Source organism: Electrophorus electricus, chromosome 22 (genome assembly GCF_013358815.1).
Source record: "Electrophorus electricus isolate fEleEle1 chromosome 22, fEleEle1.pri, whole genome shotgun sequence".
NCBI lineage: Eukaryota > Metazoa > Chordata > Actinopteri > Gymnotiformes > Gymnotidae > Electrophorus > Electrophorus electricus.
In genome coordinates, this window is record NC_049556.1 from 7,720,386 (window position 1) to 7,744,151 (window position 23,766).

At 44.5% G+C, this 23,766-nt stretch overlaps 1 protein-coding gene across 1 annotated transcript in view; it reads left to right on the plus strand.

Annotated features, from left to right (window-relative positions):
- The first annotated feature begins 280 nt into the window (after positions 1–280).
- The window catches only part of ctnnbl1 (catenin, beta like 1), a 36,418-nt gene continuing 12,932 nt past the window's right edge, over positions 281–23,766 (plus strand). Inside the window, exons 1-11 of the mRNA XM_027018076.2 lie at positions 281–414; positions 987–1,169; positions 1,558–1,664; positions 2,490–2,629; positions 3,323–3,420; positions 4,432–4,525; positions 10,892–10,983; positions 12,677–12,749; positions 13,335–13,393; positions 14,538–14,686; positions 18,421–18,602. Of these exons, the coding sequence (XP_026873877.1) occupies positions 385–414; positions 987–1,169; positions 1,558–1,664; positions 2,490–2,629; positions 3,323–3,420; positions 4,432–4,525; positions 10,892–10,983; positions 12,677–12,749; positions 13,335–13,393; positions 14,538–14,686; positions 18,421–18,602 (1,207 nt within the window). The 5' untranslated portion in view covers positions 281–384. The remainder of the gene's footprint in view (positions 415–986; positions 1,170–1,557; positions 1,665–2,489; positions 2,630–3,322; positions 3,421–4,431; positions 4,526–10,891; positions 10,984–12,676; positions 12,750–13,334; positions 13,394–14,537; positions 14,687–18,420; positions 18,603–23,766) is intronic.

The window sequence follows — 23,766 nt, forward strand, 5'->3', positions numbered from 1 at the left end:
ATGCCCAAGCAAACAAACAAACACAGAACTTCCAATTACTACTAGTTAAGGCCATCTAGTTTACATTTTGAGAATAAAACAAATATAAAAAAATAAACATGCAGAGTTCAAATACTCTGGAACCGCGGTAGGAAGAGTTTCAGATGTTTTAGAAACGATACATTTTGAGCCTAAATTGTAAAATGTGGATTTGAATGCAACTGTCCCGCGTTATCTTATTCCAAGCCTGTAGATGGCAATGTTTGCAAGAAGTCGCTCCAGTTTTCACTCGTCGGTAGGCGCCACCGACGAAGTAGAGATAAGTTTGTTGGCCTGCGTTCATTTTGCAGCTAATTCTATTAATTAAATAGGTTTTCTGAGGAATAAGTCTAGACGTTGTAAGTCATGGATGTCGGCGAGCTGTTGACTTATCAGGTATTGCGAGAGTAAACCTGTTTTGGTCATGCTAGATTCTTACATTTCAAAATGTGTCCTCGAGTTAGCCACCAGTCTTTCATGAAACCAGCTAACCTAGCTAGCTAACCTTGGTAACAATAACAGGATCCAGCATGGTGTGGCAGTAGCTAGCTAAGATAGGTTAGCTAGATGGCTAGCTAACTTCACCTCTAGCCACTGCGAAATTTATTAACAAGTACCTAGTTAGCTAACATAGATGGCTAGATAGGCAGCAGCGGGGTAATAACTTTTATTTCTTTTTCGTATGCAGTCTCAGAGAATGATACATCACTCTACTAAAGCTTTGCCATGCTAGCTAAGCTAACTTGGGACAGTTGACTAACGCTCAGAGTAATCAGCATTTGGATGGGATTTAGCAAAATCTTTGTAATAATAGCTAAACAAAATGTGTCATACACCTCATGGACTTTAGAAATCGGTTATACATCTTCCTAGTTGTAAACATTGCTAGGTCAAGACATCTTATGGCACTCAACAGTGTGCAAATACCTGCCATGTCTTGCCAAACATTTTGTTGTTGTCATTGACAGCCTGACCGAGGAGCTAAGCGGCCCAGGGAGGAAGATGTCAGTGAGGAGTCCCGGGTCAAGCAGAAGACCTCCAGCAGGGAGCCTCCTCGACCCGCCGTGCTTGGGGAGGCAGAGAGTGAAAACAAAGACAGCAAGGAGAAGATCTTGGAGAAGCTCATGGACCAGGATGAGGTTGACCCAGAGGTGCTGCTGCATTTGTGTATATTTGAGTTTCATGTTGGGAACTGCAGATGTAAACGGGAAACCTGTCTTGCAGGGCCAGTTTTGCATTTAACAGCACATTTGCATTTAATGCATACTGAATGATTAAAAAGAAGTGTGTTTAAAGGAGTCTGCTTCCAAAAACTAGCAGTTGTATTGACCCATTATTAGAGTTTGAGTTTTCAGTTAGTGAATCCCATCCAGTTAAATAGACAGCATATTCTCATTTACGGGGCACTTCAGTTTCATTAATGGATCTTCTCTGAAATATTTACCTGGTTGAACGTGTTGGAGTGTATGGTAAGACTGAAGTAAGCTAGTGTGTTGTTGCAGAGTGCTGAAGGTAGGGCTGTCTGTGTTGCTTTAACAGGGAGAGCTGGTGGATGAGAGCACAGTGAAGAAAATGATCCTGACCTTTGAGAAAAGGTCGTACAAAAACCAGGAGCTCAGGATTAAATTCCCAGACAACCCAGAGAAGTGAGTTAACAACCAAGCACCAGGTTTACCTTTTTTGTCTTATTTTGCTTTTCCTAAATGAATGTAGTAGAAATGGAATGTTTTACTGCCTTTGTGGAGGGCATGCCATTAATAGTACCAGTGCATTGAAAAATTCTGCCAGAAAATTGTTGTTCTTTTAGTTGAGTATTTACATTCTTTTCACACTCCAACTGCATGCATTATTTTTCACTGCACTAGTAGGTATTAATGGTGCACACTCCATAATACCACTGGGGCATGTCTGTCACATTCACATATGAAAAGGAAACTAAACAGACAAGAATATGTGTCCACTTTACAGTGCCAAAAAGCCATATGTGTCATACAAAATAATATACCGAAGGTTCACATTGCAAGCCACATTTCTTAATTCCAGTTTTTGTTCAGTTGGAGTTTCCTCTTTTGCTGGTTCACACTCATAATTGCAAGTGACCTGTATCTGTCTGTAATATGAACTTATCCATCTTCTGAAACGGCATGTATGTGCACATTGAAAGATTTTTGCAACTGCATAACATGTGTGTATGTGTGTATGTATGTATGTATGTGTGTATGTATGTGTGTGTGTGTGTGTGTATATGTGTATATATATATATATATATATATATATATATATATAATGAGAGAGGAAAAAGTCACACTAACTGATCTGATGATTCTCATTGAAGTCACATGGCCACAAATCCAATCTAAGGCCACATATGAAAATAACTCAGATGTGAAATCAAATGTGTATCCACAAAGCCATGAAAAAAACAAAACAAGATTTGAGTCAGTTCATGTTTGTAATGTGGCTCTGGGCAGGTTTATGGAGGCAGAGCTGGACCTGAATGACATCATCCAGGAGATGCATGTGATCGCCACCATTCCAGAGCTGTACCACCTGCTGGTGGAACTGAATGCTGTCCACTCCCTTCTGGGGCTGCTGAGCCATGACAACACAGATATCCTCTCACTTCTACAGAGCAGCTACACAGAGTTACAGAGACGAGTAGAAATCCTCTCACACAAACAGGGCACATGTATAGAGTTATGCAGAGAGCAGTAGATATGCATCTACACAAAGGTCTTAGTCTCGTTAAAGGTTGCAGTTCAGTTAATTCCACAGACACATTGATGTAATTATAGTTAGTTTGACTGTTTTCTTATTTGGTTTTTATCTTCTTACAAATGTAATGCAGCTGATGCTACTAGATTTATGAGAAATATCATTTAAAAGCAAAAGCAGTAAACATTCCTTTTTTTTTTAATATGTCATCAGCATAAGATTTGAACATAAATCTAGTTCTCATCACATTTTTGTGCTGGATGTTCACTGCAGTGGACCAAGAAATTTTGGATGTCAGAGCATCAGAATGTTATTAGGATTGAGTTATTGTCTGGGCTTGTTAAGGTTATGACTTGCTGAGATGTTTATCAGGTATCTTTAGCTTCTTTTGTCTGGCTCTCGGTAGATCACTGTTTATTTTAAATTAGCTTTTTTTTTCTTGGTTCCATGATGGCCTACACCGTTTCCCCAGTTCACTCCATCTCAGAAAGTCCCGGGTGCATGAGTTGTTACCTGCAGTGTTTCACACTGCCTTGTGCATCATCTGTATGTCCTGCACACCCATCACCTTCTCCTTAACCCGCTGCACATATCGCCATCGCAGTAGTGGATTTGCTGCAGGAGCTCACAGACATAGACACGCTGCACGAAAGCGAGGAAGGGGCCGAGGTCCTCATTGACGCCCTGGTGAGGAGAACGCAGCCTGCTCCTTAACGACTCCATTGGGAATGTTGGGCATCTTATAGTGCTGCAGCAGCGTAGACTCTTGAGATGTTCTGTGGTTTCTGTGGCAACAGTGCCTGAAGTTCCTTATTGGGCCTTTAATGCTTGATTTTAACTAAGGCAATGTCATGTGCCAATGCTCTGTTTGTAGATGAAGTGCTTTGAGGCTTTTGATGCTGTTAGTTATCACACTCAGGGACATGATCCCAGGGGTGCTGAATGACTGCAATCAAATAATGTTCATATGCAAAGACTGACCAAAAGCCTGAATGTCATTCTAAACCAACATTTCCAACACTATTCAATTATAGTTCTATGTAATAACACTTGCATTAATGATTGCATTATTAACCATTTTCTATTGATCAGCAATTTCTTTTTTTTTTTTACTGCTTTGGGGATTTGTTGTGTGTATGTACTGACATTTAGAAAAGCAAAGGCTGAGTCATCCAATCAGTTAACGTGGGGTTTGAGGGGGTAGGGGTTAATAAGCCCAAGGCACCCTGTAACTATGGCATTTGTGCTGCTTATGCAAGAACACACTGGGGCAACCTTTGGGTGGAATTTTTAGCAGTGACAAAGTGCATATGCTCAGCACAGACATGTGCTGAAACCGGCACAATCCCACTGACGTTTGCACCATGCCTGCACACCTGGGTTTGGCTTTTCAGAGAGATCATTATGTTCTGGAGAGAATGTTGAGGCCCCACTTACTTTTCTTGGAGAGGCAGGATCACACAGAGCCACAACTCTTAAGTGATATTTGTGATTTGTGCTACTCATGTAACTTCTTGCTTTGTTTTTATATTTTTGTGTTTTAATCTCATACTGCATGTTTCATAAAATAAGAATGTTGGGAGGCAAAAGCCCCAAAGCAGTTACGTCATATCCATTTGAGCCTATGCAGTGTTTGGCAGGGCGTCTGTCCTTTGTTTGCTTTTGTTTGAGAAGTCTTATTTGTTACTTGTTTATTAGCTGGAGGGCCAAGTGGTCGCTCTTCTCGTGCAGAACATGGAGAGGCTGGATGAGACTGTTAAAGAAGAGGCAGACGGAGTCCACAACACGCTAGGTATGCCTCCCTTCACTAACAGTCCACACGCTCTGGGGAAAACTTTGGTACTCACCCTCAACGTTCGCCATTTCTTCTTTCAGTCCCTGGTATATTTCTAACTTTTCACATTCCTTACTTTGGATGTGTTCATAACTTGAGACTGCCACATCTATCACCACTGCTGTTTCTGCATTTTATCTATCAATGTCTGTTTGGTTCGCCATTACTTGTTTGAAATCTAAATGAAAGGGGCTACATGAAGCACACATATACACACTAATTAACCATAATATTAAAACCCTCCTACCTAATATTGTGTAGGCCCCCCTCATGCTACCAAAACAGCTTTGATGCACACAGGCATGTACTTCACAAGACCTCTGAAGGTGCCCTGTGGTATCTGGCACCAAGACGTTAGCAGCAGATCCTTTAAGTCCTGTAAGTTGCAAGATGGGGCTTCCATGGATAGGACTTGTTTTTCCAGCACATTTCACACTTGATCACATTGTGATCTGGGGCATTTGGCGGCCAAGTTAACACATTTAGCTTTTTGTCATGTTCCTCAAACCATTCACCAACATTTTTTTGCTCTTGGCATGCTTTCCACCAGTCTTTCACATTACTGTTGAGTAACCTTACGCCACTCCTGGCACATAAATTCCAGGAGCTCTGCATTGTTTGATGGCTTGTGACCATCCATCTTCCTCTTGATCACATTTCAGAGTTTGTCAGTGGGGTTCACGTCTGAAGATTGGGCTGGCCATGATCTGGGTCTTGATCTGGTGGTCCCTCATCCACACTTTGATTGACCTGGTAGTGTGACATGGAGCAATCCTCAGAGTTGTGGAACATTGTCAGAACAGAAGGAAGCAAGTTTTCTTCCAGCACAGTTTTGTAAGTGGCTTGATTCATGTGTCCTTCACAAAGACAAATCTGCCTGATTCCAGCCTTGCTGAAACACCCCCAGATCATCACCTATCCTGCACCAAATTTCACAGTGGGCATGTGACACTCTGGCTTGTAGGCCTCTCCAGGTCTCCATCTAACCATTACATGACCAGGTGTTGGACAAAGCTGAAAATTGCACTCATCAGAGAAGATGGCCTTTCTCCAGTCCTCTACGGTCTAATCCTTATTGTCTTTCACAAGCTTCAGTCTGGCTCTTTGCTTCTCATTGATGAAGGGCTTTTTCCTAGCTTTGCATTACTTCAACCTTGCCTCCAGAAGCCTATTTCGAACTGTCCTAGCTGTGCAATTGACCCCAGTTGCTGCATGCCATTCCTTTGGTAGGTCACTTGACGTCATCTTACAGTTGTTAAGTGACATTCGAATGAGGTGTCGATCATCACGATCAGTACAGAGTTGTTTTCGACCTCTGCCAGTTTGTAGCTGCTGTTGTCCCATGTGTTTGCTGCTTGACCTTGTTCTTATGAACTGTAGTTTTTGAAATTTTCAAGATAGAATCAACCTGATGCTCACTGTATCCCCCTGCCAGTAAAGCTACAATTGAACCCTTCTTTTTCTCATTAAGATCCTTTCTTTTCAACTCTTTTGGCATGATCTGTAGCTGTATTTTAACTACACTTACTTTTTGGGTAGTCCTAGCGCTCCTTTTCCCATCCAGCTGATTCTATAACAAGTGAATAGTGATGACAGCAGCAGTGGTTTTTATACTGTTGCTCGTTAGAATAGGATTTTGTTAAGGTGTTCACTTATTCAGCATCTCATTAAATAGAATGAGGTGTGTCTGTGAAGGAATTCCACACACACTTGAATGGAATGGCTGCTGTACATGTGGAGATGCTGATTTAAGAAAAAAATTGGAGTGGTCTTTTTTTTTTTTTTCTGGAGATGTGTGTATATATAATTTTTTTTAAAATTCATTTATACATTGTTATACCGACACTGACTGAACATGCACAATCGGCCAAAATGGCTCTGACGCAGACTGATTAGAGCCAAAGGTGTGGAAAAGACTGCACTGAGTACAGTCGATGGTAGGTGACCGATGCCATCCTACAGCCTGATGCCTGCTGATTGTCGGGTCAGTGTGTCCCGAGCCAAAGTGAATTTAAAAAGAAAAGCAAGCATTTCCACCATTTCTGGTTTAAGGAAAGTATGAGAATATTACAGATGCTGTATCAAAACCCATGACCATCGAATTTTGCAAACTTGGGCAGCTCTGACCATTATGCCCATTGCTCCATTGTCAGTTTTGTTCATCACAACTATATTGGCTGTTGCTGAGGTAGAACATGGACTGGTGTATTCAAATTTTAGAGGTGTACATTTTAATCAGTCAAGACTGTTAAGTAACATTCTCGGGTTTTTGCTTATGTTGGATTTACATGTGTACAGAGTTTGAGGTTTACAGTATGCCAATTACATGTATTGAACTCTCCTTTGTATGAATGTAAGGAGTATAATTTATACTCTCCTTTGTATGAACGACATCAAACTGTATGCCAAGAGGGAAAGGGATATTAACTCACTGATCCACCTGACTGGCATCTACAGCAAGGAATGGGGGATTGAGATGTATGGCCAGCTAATGTGAAAGGGAAAGTTATCAGGACAGAACTTGTTTTGAACTTCCACGAGATTTTAGCTTGCACAAGGCCGTATAACTGACCTAGAGAGCAGTTACTAATTCTTGAGAATTTTCCAGTCACATGGAAACCATAAAGCAATAATTCCATTCAGCAACATCTGAATTTCAGCAACATCCAAGTAGCTCTGTACAGCAAGGCAGGGCTTGAAGAGTCAGTATGGGAAAGTATTAACAGAATGGTGAGACATGAAACATCCATGAATATGTCCATTCAGTGACCCCCAAGGACGTACTGATGAGGAAGAGCCTCAAATGGGTGAAGTGATCACTGGCTCCAGAGGAGGTGCCATGGCAGGATAAGCCCCACTATGGAATTCACCAGCAACAGATAGCTGAGGTGGTTGACATAAGACATACCAAGACGTTTCAGTGGCTGGAAAAGGCAGGACTGAAGGAGAGCACAGAGGCACTAATCAGAGCAGCACAAGATCAAGCACTATGCCATAGGTTAATTCAAGCAGGGGTGTAACACCTAGAGAAGACCTAAGATGCAGACTGGTACAATGGAGCCTCTGAGACAGTATGACACCTTGGAGTAACAAGATGAAGGCAGGGAAAGCATAAATCAAAAGACATAACCAAATGACAGGGATCCTAGACAGGACTGTATACAAAGTATGTCAGCTGCACAGCCCTAATGCTAAATGGGAGGAACCACAGTGTGTGGTGGTGAACAATAGGGCTATTCTCCTGGGGGACTTCCAGATCCAAAAAGATAAACAAGTAACGGCCAACTTATCAGACATTGTGTTGGTGGACAAGATGCCAAAAACAGCAGTTGTAATAGATGTGGACAAAATAGAAAGTATGTGTAACGTTCTGCTAATAGTGATGGGGACACTTCTAGCTATGACCCCTAAGGTGGAGCAGTGGTTCCAACAGGTCCCAGGAATAACATTACACTCTTCTGGACTGAGATTAATCATTGGACCAGCAAAAACACTGTGCCGCACTCTCAAACTCCCAGGCCTCTAGTAGACGACCCAAGTGTGAGGACACAGATATGACCACCCACAGGAAGGGCGAGCTAGGAATTACTACATACACAAGCATGTATATTAATCTTTAGTTGGATGTTTGGCCACTGGTGCCTTCAAGACCAGTATTATCCTGACTTCTGTTAGCTAGCCTGAATGGGAGCTGGTATTTAGCAGCTGGTTCATTTGTTCTGCTAGTTAATCATGCAGAGCTCTTAGTTTCTTTAGCCAGTAGGAATGAATTGTGTCAGAAATGGGGCTGCTCAGTTCTTAATGTTTCTGACCTGCTGTTGTAATCTTGACTGATTTCTGCTATGGGACATTGTGGTGCTCTGATTTGAGATCTCTTAACCACTGAGCACTGGTTTTATGTGATGATTCATTCTCCCTCATAATTGTATTTATTCTGTAGCCGTGCCTCGTCTTTGTTCTCCATGCCTTTCTGGAGCTGTGACAATTTGCTGACTTCCATCCTAGTTGTCTTTATCTTGGTTTCCAGCTGCCGTTTTCAAGGGCGACAGTGGGAATGGCCTGTGGCTGGGTATAGTTTGTTGGTTTGTTATACTAGTTGTTGTGCTTTTATTGCTGCATTAATATCTTCTAGCATACTGTCTGCCTGTAGCTTGTGTGTGTGTGCGCGTCCGCATCTTCCTTCTCAACCCACTTTGTCGCTGCGAGCCTTCTGTCCCCTCTGCTGCAGTCATCGAGTTGTCAGGCGACTTTGCTTCATTCTGATGTATAATGAGGACGGCTGCCCCTGTGCCTGGTCGGTGTTGCATCATAAAAAGAGAATGCTGAATGCTCTCTGTCTTTTCTCTGTCCTGCTACTTCATGTCTCTTTCTTCCTTCCTCATTCTCTTTTGCTCCTGGGGTCTCTCACGTGAGCTCTCTTTGGCAGCACTAAGTGCTCAGCCTCAGAGCTCCTACATGGAAATAACATTCAGCTCATTGCTGTATATACATGCTGAATAGAAAGCACCATTTATAAGGAGGCTATTATGTTATTTCAGGTAATTGTATATTATTTTTTTAGGGAATTTATCTTGGGGGATTAGCTTTAGGAAACTTCTCTGGGCCTCTGGCTGTATGAATAGCAATGGCCACTTTCCTGCAGAGGTGTATTTGCTTTTAAAGTTGTTTGGTGTTGTTTGGCATCAAGTCAATGAGTTGGATTCTTCTTAACTGGGTCAGACATGCAGGACGGGGGGGGGGGGGGGGGGGGGGGGGGGGGTTCTGTGTTTGTGTGCGCACATATGTGTATGTACGCACGTTAATGTGAGTATTGATGATTTATCTCAGACTGTTTTGCATCAACACCAGCATTTAATGCTCAGTTGAAGGAAAGAGAGAGCACTGAATGCATCAAGCAACCTTCCCTGTGAGGTTATCCTGTAATAAAATGTAATGTAGTTTTCATGCTCTGTTGCCTGTAGAACATCTTAGTATTGTGTGATTCGCTGGTCCTTTTGGATTATGATTGTGTTGGTCCTGATGTGTGCTGTTTGGTGAAACAACCGGTCTGGATCTGATGAATTGTTGTGTTGCCATCATCATTGAGTAGACACTTCCTATGTTTGTGGTTATTCAGAGACTGAGGCAGTTCTAGTGTTTTTGGGGTTATTTGAACTTGCTTGAGGCTATTTAGGTGTGTGCAGCTCTTCAAAGCTGTTTTGGATATTTGAAGCTGTTTGAGGCTGTTCAAATGATTTTATATATATATATATATATATATATATATATATATATATATATATATATATATATATATATATATATATATATATATATATAAAAGCTATTTTATGTGACATTGCCTATGATCATACAGGCTGTTTGGCGGAGAAGGAGGGATTTTCCATGTGAGTGTGGGTATATGAGTACAGGCCTTGCTGGAGCACTACTGACTATGCAGCAACCTGATGACCTGCCAGTCCTGTCTGATCCTGGTTTGTATGTTCCAGAACATACCGTGGCTTGGTTGGGTTGCTTCAACCCTGGTTATGAGTTGTGCTATGCTCACAACTCTGCAAAGCTTTCCGGTCCAGAGCGATTTAGTTCTCGTACCAGGCGGTGATGAAGCCTGACAGGATGCCCTTCACCATACATGTGTAAAATGTCTTGAGCATGTCGGTGTTCAGGCCAAACCTCTGCAACCATCTGTAGAAGAGACGGTGTTGCACCTTCTTTACCACATGACCCCTGTGAGTGGTTCATGTGGGGTCACCTGTGATGTTTACACTGAAGAATCTGAAGCTGCTGACCTTCTGCACATTAGTCCTATTGATACTAATGGGCCTGAAATACTATCCAAGACCTGCTACAGCCATGTCGTCAGAAAATGTAATGATGTTGGAACTGTGTATGGCTGTACAGTCGAGGGTTTAAAAGGGGGACAGGGGAGGCATGAACGCATGGCCTCAGGTGCTCCTGTCACTGAGGAGGAGGTGATGCTGCACATCCTTTCCACATAGTGTTGACCTGACAAGAAGTTCATGATCCAGCTACATAGCAAACTCTTCAGACCTAGAGCATGTATTTTCATGTCGAGCTTCAATGGGACTGTGGTCTTGAATGCTCCGCTATAATCCCTAGACGACGTTATCGCACGTGTGCGATAATGTGTGCGCACGTGTTCCTCTTGTCTAGATGTGAAAGGGGAGTGTGTAGAGTCAGGTCCAGGCCATTTGGAGCCGCTTGGGGCTTTTTGAGGCACTTCACGGCTGTTTACAGCTGCTCTCAGTGACCCAAACGTTGCTGCTGTAATACTGATCCTGTTGCCCTGCTGTTTCCCTGCAGCCATCGTGGAGAACATGGCAGAGTTCAGACCAGGCCTGTGCGCGGAGGCCGCCCAACAGGGTCTTATGCAGTGGCTGCTAAAGAGGATTAAGGTAAGTGCATTTAAAGGAGCTGTGTAGGGGGACAAATCATGTTTGCATACATTTTCCAGTCAGTTTGACTACAGTCAACTATTCAAAACAGATATGTCTCGTGATCCAGTCTTTGACTTGTTCATTTTTGCACTAGAACCCCAAAGCCAGTGGAGTTAACGCAATGAAAACTAGTCTATTCTAGTCTTCTCATTACACTGCTGTTCTCAATTTGCTTGTCCTAATAAGTACTGTGGCATGTATTTGTGGGAAACCCCTTAATAAGGGTCTAGACTGCAGGTCCTCGGATCTCGTTGTGGTGGTCATACAGGCTTCAGCCTGTTAAGGACTTGCCAGTTACCTAATTGGTTGAATCAGGTGGGCTGCGCACAAGTGTGGAAATAAAACTACGCAGCACTGTGGTACTGAGGAACATCAAAAGTGTTTTGCCTCAGAATTATCGCTCTGAACTGTGTAGACTTTATGCAGCTATTAAGATAAATGTTTGCATTATTTATTCAGTCTACCATTGCTGCTTTTAAAGAAACTTCTTGAGCATTGGTTTTCGGTGGGGAGGGGGTGGTTGTTGGAGGGAGCAGTTTGTAACATCGCATGCCAGATGTTGCACAGATGCAAACGTTAACTGGATGGCTGCAACCAGTATGCAGATATTATACGTATCAAACGTGCCAGAGCTATGTCTGATGAAGGCGGGCAGCGGCAGTGAGATACGGGATGCTGCACACAGTGTAGGATTTCCATCACAATGTGCATAATCATCCGAGGCATTACTACATAATCGATCAGCTATGCGTGCTGTTTATCAGAGCCATACCCGATCACGCAAAGGGGTTTTAGATTCAGGGGAGGAGGAGTGTCCACACACTCTATTCCTCCTCAACCCCCCCCCCCCCCCCCCCAAAAAAAAATTGCATTCTTACATAGCATCTAGCTTTGCTCATTTTTATAGTTGTTATTTAGATATCATTGTAGAGTTCATTCTTTTGTGTCTAGAGAGGAAAGACATCACCAAATGCATATATTGGGTTGTCTTGGATTAGTATTTAAATACACGTGTATGGACTTCATCTGTACCAGCTAATCCTTGCATGGTGGTCAGTTATAATGAGAGGAAACCTTCTTCAATTATTTTAGTAGTTTCAATATGGCAGGACAGAGCTTGAGGATATGGCTGATGCTTTATAGCACAAGAGTAGGTGACAAGCATGTAGTTTCTCAGCTGTGGAATGAACTTTCCAGCCTTTTGATCTGCTCTGATCAGACATTTGGCCCAGGCTCTGAGGATTTAGCTCTTAGCAGCTGATCTCAACAGCAGTCGATAGATTGGAAGTCCCTGCATTGAACATAAGAACACATCATGGAGCCAATAAACACTGGAAGCACAGGGCTGATGGAGGCCGATTGGACGCCCTGTGCCGTTATGGGGACCGTGACCTGAAAAGAATTGCTCCCAAATAATGTATTTAAAGGTCTAATGGGAGCATCCGGCCAGTTTCAGTTTGATTCAGTTACAGGTGCTTGGACAACAGGCACAGAATGAGTTCACAGACACAAACGGACACAGCAAAAGTGACAGGAAAAAAAATGCTGATGGAGCTCGATGATGAAAATGAAGCTGAACGTGTGTGTGAGCGCGTGTCTAAGTTTTGGGTGTGCCTTTTTTTTTCCTTTTCTTTAATAAATTCTCAAATAGGCAAAGATGCCTTTCGATGCTAACAAGCTGTACTGCAGTGAGATCCTGGCCATCCTTCTACAGAACAATGACAGTAAGTCTGAGCTCTGCTTGGAAACCATTTTCAGTCCCTGATTACAGCCATGTTCCTGTGCTTCATCCTTGATTGGCACATTTAAAATTGGGTGACGAATATAGCTTGGAAAAATTGGAGTTTCGACCAATTATCAGCTGTTACAGTGTTGAAAGGCATGTAAATTTGCAGCTGAATTTCATCAGTCATGTGAAAAAATGAAGGCCAATATGGCTGGAATATTGGACAGCTCCGTTCTACATAGCCAAACCCAAGATATGCATGCACTGGGGGATATCTACTCCTTTTACCAAGTCTCTGTGTGTGTGGTTGGCCACTGGTGCAACTTTGTGTAGTTTTCCCCAGGGTCACCCTCTTTAAGGAGCTAAGCTCCTCTGGCTCTTTCCCGACACATCTGTCCATGCATCCACCCACCCACCCCTCCCCAACCCCCGCAGACACCCTGGACACCATCCTCAACCAGTCCCTATACCTGTAGCACAAACTCTGGCTACACCTCCCTTTCCCCACGTTATTCTCTTAACCCACCCCCACCCCCATGTCCTGGTTTCTTAATATCCACCCCAATTTCTCCGTCTCTGTCAGGCACCAGGGAGCTGTTGGGAGAGATGGACGGCATTGATGTCTTATTGCAGCAGCTGTCAGTAAGTCCTCCACCCTTTTGCTCTCCCCGTCTGTGTCGCCGTGCCTGCCCTTTGCTTCTCCACCGCTGCTAGCACTGTTTACTGGCGGAGAGGCAGAGCCTGTTTAGCCGTGCCCCTCATCTGCACCTCCTGTTCTTAGGACTCTTTATGTACGTGCCGCTCCATTACACACAGTAAAGAAGTGCAGTTCCTCTCGCACTCGCTGAAATGACGACAAGGGTTTTTAAAGACTATTTGAGTTCACCTCTCGATTTGAAATGAGATAAGGGCAAAGTCACATGCCAATTAGAGCTGCTTAGAGAGTAAGTTGGTACCCACATGAATCACTCACACAAGTAAGAGGATAAATGTTTATATGTACACTGCATATAAATGGCAGAGGCCTTTTTGTAACTCTTTATCCAACCTCACACTCACTGGACAAAATTCTCACTGCCATGTTCAAATGATATTAGTTTGAGGATCAGTAGTAGCATTTCAGAGGACCTTTATAAACATAGTATCTATACACTGGTCTCCCAGACACTGTTGGATATAATACATTAATTTTAATGTTGCAGTAATGTACACTCAGTCACTTTGGATGTTGGAAAGAGAATTGAGGGAATCCTGTTCTTAGTAAAGTTTATTTGTATAGCACTTTTTTTTGCACCTTTTTTTGCACAGTCTAGCGTGCTTTGCAGAAAAATGAAGATTAATAGGAAATGTATTCAAAGAAAGATGCATATTATAAAAGCAAATAAGAGATGGTATAATTTAAAATAAAACACAGAAAGAAACCACTTTGCCACCCTTCAAGAAAATAAAACTGCAGCAAAAGTTTAATTAAAGCTTAGTTTAAAAGCAAAGTAAACGAACTTAAAAAATGAGCAAAGTACAGAAACGGTCAGGGCTGAGCAGTTTAATTAAAGGCCTTACAGCACAAAAAGGTCTAGACATTGCTCTAGAATGTTTCCAGTCATTGCACTTTTCATACACAAGGACAATTCAGAGTGCTTAAAGGTCAGCAGTAGGTTTTTTAAAGTCAACTCTCAATGACAGTTAGCCAGTGTAACTCTTTAAGGATCGGTATAGAATGCTTTGTCATCCATTAGGCCCGTGTTACCTTGTAATTAGGATGTAATGAAATGTCTGTCTGTGGCAGGTGTTTAAGAGGCACAACCCCTCCACAGTGGAGGAGCAGGAGATGATGGAGAACCTGTTTGACGGGCTCTGTTCCTGCCTCATGCTGCCAGCCAATCGTGACCGGTTCCTCCGGGGAGAGGGCCTTCAGCTTATGAACCTCATGCTCAGGTCTGTGATCAATGAGAGTGCAATTATGATAAGCTGATGGAATTCTATAGAATGGAATGTTTCCCAGGTTGCATGGGGACCCAGTCAGTTGTTAGAAGTCAGCTCCATGCATGAGAATACAGCAGCTTAGTTATTTACTAGCTACTTCAAGAACTACTGAAAGTTCTAAGCAACTGGTAAGTTTTGGCACTGCACCAGGTGAAGCTTTCACATGCCAACACTAACCATGCTGTCTTTGAGGGTGACCACACAGTTGTCCCTGGGGATTCTGGGTGCCCTTCTAGTATTGCTTGTTGGAGGCTGAAAGAAGGGCTCACTTTAGCCACTCCATAAACTGCAGCTCTGAGAATACTGGGAGCTTTTTCTGATGCTCCAGAGACGCCCTCCACATTATTGCGATCTGAATCTGAACATTCAAGGACCTCTTATTATAGTATATTCCTGTTATTGATTTATCAGTGGGTAAACATGTTTTAACCTTTTTGTTACATTTTAAGGCATTTAGCTGACGCTTTTATCCAAAGAGACAATTATGACTGAATACAATTTGAGCAGTTGAGGGTTAAGGGTCTTGCTCAGGGATCCAACAGTGGCAACTTGGCAGTGGTGAGGCTTGGACTGGCAACCTTCCAATTACAAGTCAAGTACCTGAACCACTGATCTACCCCTGCCCATTTTCTATCAGTACCAAACAGTATAGAATTACTTCTTTGGTAGAAAGAAAAGTAAATGTGACATATGTATGTATGTCTCAGCCCTCAAGCTCCCAGGCCTCTGGCAGAGGACATGAGGGTGGTCTTTTTCCTTCATGCTCAGGTCCTCTGCCAGAGGCCTGGGAGCTTGAGGGTCCTGCATAGTATCTTAGCTGTTCCAAGGACTTCAGGATTTTGAACGGCGATCTCTGATGTTTTTCCTGGGATCTGTTGGAGTTATTCTCCCAGTTTGGGGGTCACATCCCTTTGGTCTCTGATTACCACAGGAACCACAGTTGCCTGCATCTTTTCTAGCTCGTCTTTCTGTCCTTGGTGTTTCAAGTGGTATTTTGTGTTCCTTGTTCCTGATGTTGCCATCACTTGGGATCACCACATCTATCACTATGGCGCTCTTCTGCTGTTTATCCACTACTACCATGTCTGGTTGGTTAGCCAATACCATCTTGTTTGTCTGTATCTGGAAGTCCCACAGGATCTTAGCATGATCATTTTCCACCACCTTTGGGGGTATATCCCACGTAGATCTTGGAACTTCCAGCCTGAACTCAGCACAGATGGTTCTGTATACTATTCTAGCCACTTGGAATTCCAGCCACTGTTATGCTCTGGCTGCTATCTTCCATCCCGCTGTTATGTGCTGGATTGTCTCAAGGGCATGTCTGCACAGCCTGCATCTGGGGTCCTTCCTGGTGCGGTAGAGTCCAGCCTCTATTGATCTCATATTCAGAGCTTGTTCCTGTGCTCCCATGATTAGTTTCACTGTGCTGTTTTTTAACCCAGGCTTTTCCAGCCATTGGTAGGATTTCTCCATATCATATTGGTTGTTTCATTCTTGACTCTTTGTAGATCTTTGCCTGTAGCTGCTTTCCTTGTGGCCTCTTCATGATTCCCATTTGCCTGTAGGATTCCAAGGTACTTGTAGCTGCCCTCAGCATCTGTTATGTTGTTACCATCTGTTAGTATGATCCTCTCTGTTCTAGCTACCCTCTCTCTCCTTGTAACTATCTGACCATACTTATCCGCTCCAAATGACATTCTGTAGTTGCTGTGTCCTCGTGAGGTGGATTAGTCAATTGATGTCTCCTTCACGTCTGACATGTAGTTTGATGTCATCCATGTAAAGGAGGTAGCTCATGGTTGCTCTATTCTATAGCTGGTATCCATAGCCTGTTTTCGTGATTTCACTGAGGGGGTTCAGGCCTATGCAAAATAGCAGTGGGGATATCTCCTTGGTAAATCTCACACTTGATGAGAACTCATGCGGTTGGCTTGATGTTGGCCTCTAGGGTCGTATTCCACAGCCTCACTGAGTTCTTGATGAAGGTTCTTAGAGTCCTGTTAGTCTTATACAGCCTCGAGCATTCCAGGATCCAAGTGTGGGGCTTTGAATCATAGGCTTTCTTTTAGTTAATCCATGTGGTGCACAGGTTGATCTGTCTGGTCTTACAGTCTTGAGTGACTGTGTTATCCACCAGTAGCTGGTGCTTGGCACCTCTGGTGTTCTTAACAATGCTTTTCATGTATTGAGCCATGTGCCTACTCATCTTGCCTGCAGTGATGCCTGACAGGAGCTTCCATGTTGTGCAGAGGCAGGTTATCGACCGGTAGCTAAATGGAACTGTCACTTTCTTGGGGTCCTTCAGGTTCAGGATTGTCTGGCCTTCAGTTAACCATTCAGGCTGAGTTCCATCCATTAGTAGCTGGTTCATTTTGTGCTGCTGGCACTCATGGAGTGCAGCCAGCTTCTTCAGCCAGTAGACATGGACCATGTCAGGGCCTGGGGCTGACCAGTTCTTCATACTTGAGACCCTTTCTTAGATACCTGCTAGTGTGATGGTTACTGGATCCGGTTCAGGGAGTTTGCTGTGGTACTAGTTGTTTCTGTGTTAGTCTCAATGTTGGGTTTTGAAGTGTCCATAGTTCCGCACATCCTCTGCATATAGGCTCTCACACTAGGGTAGCTTCCAGCTGTTCTCTGTTCTACAATCTTGTCCACGAGTGACTTGTATTTGTTCCAGTAGCCCACTTTTCATCAAATTGCCCTGGTCCTTTTTGGCCCAGCATCTGACTTGGACCTTGTTGACCTGGGCAGTGTCCGAGCCAGTGTAACTCTCTTGTTTTGAACTCTGTGTTAGGTAGGCAGGTAGTGTTGTGGTACCTTAGGCAAGGAACTTAAGAGTGCGTGCGTGCGTGTGTTTGCATGTGCGCGCATTACCACTAAGCAGAGATATTTGCATCCCACACCTGTATGACTGAGCTCACAGCATAGGGAGGGATTCTGCTTCATACATATCCCTCACTCACTCACTCACTCTCTCTTTTCCCCTCCCAACTCTGTAACTGTCACTTGCATTTCTTTTTTGCTGTCTTTGTTCTTGCTTGCTCTCTCTCTCTCTCTCTCTCTCTCTCTCTCTCTTTCTCTTTCAATCACTCTCAGCCTTGGTCCCTCTCTCTCCCTGGCTCTCTGGGGCTCTGTATCTCTCCACCTTGACATCTGAAATACTTTCCGCACGTTAGATAAACAGTGTCATTTGTCATCTCTGGATGAGGAGAGTGGCAGTGTGACAGACAGATACATATCCCAGGGTGCACGCCTGCTCTGTTGAGAGCTCTGATACGGTCCTGTTTGTACAGCTCGCCCCCGCCGGGTAACTGCAGCTACTGTTGGACCACACCATCTGTGTGTGCATGCTTTTTTCCTTTACTGTAAAAAGTTATTCTCATAACTTGTACTGATGTGTGGAGCAAATTTATTCTCTGTGGTTCAGTGCAAAAATGAATTGTTTACAAACATATTTTATGTATTTTCTTTGCTATTTGTTTAAACCATATTTGAACAAAACAATTTTTTCCCCTATTTCTTGCATGTGTAAGGGTGCTAGTGAGAAAGTACTGCTGTTTTCCACATTCATAGCACTGGCCTGGCAGAAGTGTTTCATGTAGATGCGGGGCTTCCCACACTTCTCTCTCACTCACGCTCACTCAGTCAGTCACCACTCTGATCCCTTTCTGTCCACATAGAGAGAAGAAGCAGTCAAGGACAAGCGCGCTCAAAGTGTTGGACCACAGCATGATCGGGCCCGAGGGCTCAGACAACTGTCACAAGTTCGTCGACATCCTCGGCCTGCGCACCATCTTCCCTCTCTTCATGAAGACACCCAAAAAGATGAGGAAAACTGGGATCTCCGACAAGGAGCATGAGGGTAGGTCGGAATTCCGCCACACACTCTGCTCTGCACCTACTCTGCTAAATCTCACCAAGCCATATCCTTTTTTTCGCTCCCAAAAACACCGTTAACAAGTTATTTTGTTTACCGCTGTTTTATAATGGGCAGGGTATCCCCAAGTGAATGTTTGTTTGTTTATCTGTTGTTTTTAACAGGTTTCTCTAAGTAGCCTTTCTTTCTCAGCACCTCTCTGGCAAATTCCACACTGATTAGGTTATCTCTAAAAGCTTCCATCTGTGCTGTGACAGTCGCACACTCTCAGCTGTGTGGGTGCAGGGTTACGTCTGGGCTGCTTTCACGTTTTTAAAACTCCAGTGAGGAGTGTCACGAAGAGGAACAGAGGAGTGAAGAAGGGATGAAATGAGAGAGCAAGCTGATGGAGGTCAGAGAGCCAGTGGGTGAGGGCTAGAGCCATGAAGGGTGGAACACATTGGAGTGTGAAGTTGGCTTTCGCGTGTTGCCTGGCCGGCAGAAGCAGAATGGCAAGCGCGCGCGCGCGCACACACACACACACACACACACACACACAAACAAACACGGCCTCTGGACGTTTACTGCAGCATCTCTGCAGCCGCTTCCCTGGAGTGGGGCGGCTCTGGTGTTTGCCTTCGGTCTTTGTTGGATGTCCTTGCTTTCTGGGACGCTTTTGTTAAATTAAACGAATTGAGCCTTGTGTCCATGTTGTCTCGCTGTGTTTTAATACGCTTTTTCTCACTGGGCTCTGAACTTCCTGAAAATGAGTCTTTTCTGAAATCGGCCCCGTTTGTGAACTTTCCCTCATCTCCTGTCCTTAGAACAATGAGGGTTTTTTTAAAAACTAAAGAACACTTGTCGCTATTTTACCTCACATCCCTTTTCCTAATTGGATTTGGATGGGTGTTCCTTTGGGTGGGTGCGTGTGCGTGCGTGCGTGCGTGCGTGCGTGCGTGCGTGCGTGCGATGAGCATTGTGGCTGACTGACAGCAGGAGAGGAGTTCCTGGAACACAACGGCAGACAGGATAATTAATCAGCGGGCATTCTTATAACAAACCAAAGTTCTGAAGTCATTAAAAAGCAACCCGCTTATGCTCAACGGCAAGCATTTTTGAGATTGATCCTGTAAAATCCCACCTTGAATTTGCACTCCCGCACGAGGAGGGGATTAAGGGTCTAAGTTTGCCTTTGTAACAAGCTCATTAACAAAGCTCTCACTAATAATAGAATTGACATTTTCCCTGACAATTGTAGCACTTGGCAGAAGTGGCATGGCCCAAAGAGGAGGGATATTGCTCTCAAAGCCAGAGTCAGGCGGTGAGCAAATAGCTGCAGAAAAGCACTAACATTTGTTGCATCATGGGATATGATTTGTCCTCCCCCAGCTGTAATTGCCGCATCCATCTAGAACGGGCAGTAGGAGAAAGCGAGAGATGGAGAGCGGCAGAGAGAGAGCCAAAAGACAGGGGATTGTGTACAGATTGTGTCCATCACTCTGCCGTTCAGCCCTGCCTGTAACTTGCATTTAGTTACTTTGGCTCCACCAAGAAACCGCTGCGGCTCCTAACGAGCTTATTTTAGGAAAACGAAAGACTGTGAGGGTGAGCATCAAAAAGCACAGACCGTGCCTTTGATTGCAGCACGTCCCTGATGCCTGGGAGTGATGCCCCTGAGGCATGGGAGAGGGGGGAGGGGGCTTATGGGAGCTCTATCTCAGACACAGACAGTTTGAGCCACCTAATGATGCGCCTGTTGTGGTACGCAGCCCACCCCTGTGCTCATTAACCCAGAATAAGGGCCCCAGCAGGATGCTTGGTTCCTGTCGCCCACATTTAAAAACTCTGCAAACTTTAGCAAAAATTGCACAGCTAATGCCAGTGTCGAACAGGCTTCACCATCTTTCTAGGGCTTTTTCCTCTCTTTCACACGTACTTGATACCATGCTGTTAAGCGACCTGTGTCTTGTGCGGAGCCTTCTCCAAGACCGGAACCATAAACCGCAGCTCTTCATCAGAGCGGCTTGGTGAGCTTGGTAGAGTGTCTCGATTGAACCGGTGCACACCCCGGACTGCTGCTGTTCTCATCAGCAACTTCTCACTCAGTAAGAGTAGAACAGCCTGCACTCCCTGTGCACCTGACCTCCACTGCCATAAAAGCAGCCCCTCCTTCTGCGCTGACCTACAGTGGAGCTCGGACGCGTCTTGTTTCTGAGCAGCTGCGATGTTTCACCAGCATCAGAGCAGTTTAGACTTCAGATCTTGACCTTGCCATTTTTCACGATCAATCTCCTCCTGTGCATGTGCATCTAGAGTCATTTCAAAATGCCCAGTTGCCCAGCACAAGTTTTAAGCCCCACAAGAGTCTCACTGCGTGTGGTGTGCAGTGAGGAGCATGGCTTAGGCTGTGGCTACATGGCGTCTCCGGCTGAAGGATACGTGTTGGCAAGATGGAGAGTCTAATGCCCCTTATGCCTAATCACACCCTTGCCCTAAGGAAGTTTTAAGGAACTGCCAAACAAAGCCTGACTATGGCTATTAAGTTCTAGGGTTTAAAAAGCCTCCAGTCTTGAGCAGAACCTGAGCAGGGCATGTTGATTTGCCAAATGCACCATATGCAGTAGAACAGAACTAAAACAGTCCTCCTAAATTCTAACATTGGTTATAATGAACCATATAATGAAGTAAACTATTAATGGCTTCTTTGCATTTAAGCATATGAGATTCTGCCAAGAGATGCCATATTAGGTCATTAATTCATAGCCATTGATCATGGCTGGGAACCGAGAGTTGTCCTCTGAAGCCTTGTGTTTGGTCAGAAGGCGCCAGCTGGCTGTGCATGTAGATGCGTTGTTTTCATCATGGTCCAAGAGCCACTGGAGAGAATTCGCCATCAAGCATTATGAAGGGATCCCGAAGACTGGCAACCCAAGGGAAGCCTTAAAGGGGGGCTTTGCTGTGTACATAAATGTTTTGCTGATGAGATGTGGGTCAGATTTGTGAACTCTCTTATGTCTTATGGCTCGACTGGGTCTGGATTTGATGAATTGTACTGTCCTGATGGATTGTGAGCTTGCCTCTGTTTGTATGTGTGTTGCCCTTTTAAGATTTCCAATTGTAATGTCTCAGATTCCCACACATTTGTTCAATCTCTAGTTGTTAGGTGATTTGTCTTCATCAGAAACTATTGCCCTGTTTATAAACACGCTTTTGCTCTCACTCATTCCCCCCCCTCCCCTCCCCACTCTCGCGCTCTCACTCACTCTCACATGCTCTCACTCATTCTCCCCCCTCCCCTCCCCACTCTCGCGCTCTCACTCACTCTCACATGCTCTCACTCATTCTCCCCCCTCCCCTCCCCACTCTCGCGCTCTCACTCACTCTCACATGCTCTCACTCATTCCCCCCCCTCCCCTCCCCACTCTCGCGCTCTCACTCACTCTCACATGCACTCACTCATTCACTCACACTCTCACACACTAATGGAGTCACAGGTTTTTCTGTTTGGCTGATGAGTCATTAATGCTTAGTAGAATTTTGGGATTTAGACAGTAACACACAAATGCCTGAGATTAACTAAAATGTAGTCCACTCTGTGCTTGTGGGGGACTGATTGTGATTGCTTTTGAATCTCGCACCCATGGAAATAATTTACCATTAGAGATTATCATGCTAAATGGAGAAAAAATGTCTGGGGCTTTTTAAATAATTTCTGCTAACCTTCTTTCTCTAAAGCGGATTGGCATTATCTCTAGTAATTGGACCAATGATCTGGGTAACTGGCATGGGAAGAGCCTGCTTAATCATCTCCATCTTCCTAAATCAAGACTCCATTGGTGTGTTTTGTTTTTAACAAAATTGAATTGGCTCCCTTTGTTTCCCTTTAAAGCTTTTGGTAATTGAATATTTTTTTCCCCTTCCCCCAAGAATCGCCTACTGACAGTCTACTTTTGTTTGTTGGGGAGATCTTGGTGCAGTGATTCTGGATTTTGAATCCTTAATGTGGTGAGGTGTTTGTTTAAAGCGCTGCCTGTCCTGCATGCAGCAGGGCCAGTGGCGTTCCCAAAACTCCATCTGACACAATCTGCATGGTGATCCAGATCCAGAACTCTTTTAACGTTGAACAGGCTGCACTTGTTTCCGGGTGCCAGGCGAGGGTAGAACCCCCCAACGCACGCACACATATATACCCTCCCTCCACTGCCAACATGGATCACAAGACCCTGCGTGGTTGGTCAGAGGATCTAGGCCACACTGTTTTTCATGGTTAAACTGTGCCTGTGTGCTCTTATGATGAGGTGCCTGCCATTGACACATATGAGCAGTCCTAATAAAGTGTAATGAGAACCGAAAGCCAAGCCGAACGTCAACTCTACCCTCTACTCCTGCATGCTTGTCATTAGGGCTATTTCATATCCATCTATCTATCTCTCTCTCTCTCTCTGTCTCATCTCACTGCTTCATCGCTACATCGTTGCAACTAATAGCCTTTCTGCAGTTGCTACGGAGACCAGGAGCTCAAGCACCTCCCTCCCTCCTCCTCCTTCTCAGTGCCTCCCCCCACTCTCTACTCCTTTGCTCCTGTTTCCATGTCCCAGGGAGAGCCCAGAGAGCACACTTATCTAAAACCTTTTCTCCTGTCCTGCCAATGTGTTCTCTCTCTCTCTCTCTCTCTCTCTCTCTCTCTCTGTCTCTCTGTGTCTCCCTGTCTCCCTCCTTCTCTCTGCCCCCACAGTCCTATCTTCTCTCACCCCGCACAGTTTGTATCAGCTGTAACGATGTTCTAACTCAGCCCGTCCTGCCAGGAGCTGGAGGCAAGCAGCCCATGGGGGCCTCAGCCCCGCTGACTCTGCACTTCCTCTTCCTGTCCTCTGATTCACCCCACCCCTCGGCTTCCTCCTGTGATTAGTCTGCCTAATAGATATGTTAAGGGTCTAAATGGTCCGAAAAGCACCACCCAGCGCGTGCTTGCCGCCCCAGGGCCCTTTGCCGGCAGGCTGCAGGCAAACCAGGCAGTGTAGCGTGCGGGCATTAGGGCAGCACTTTTGTGCTTTAATGTCACACTTTAATGTCACAAGGTTTGAAACGACTTCACTGTAACAGACAAAGCCTCCGGTTTGGCTTGCAGTTTGATGTCGATGAATTTGACTTTGTTTTGCAGTCTCAATCC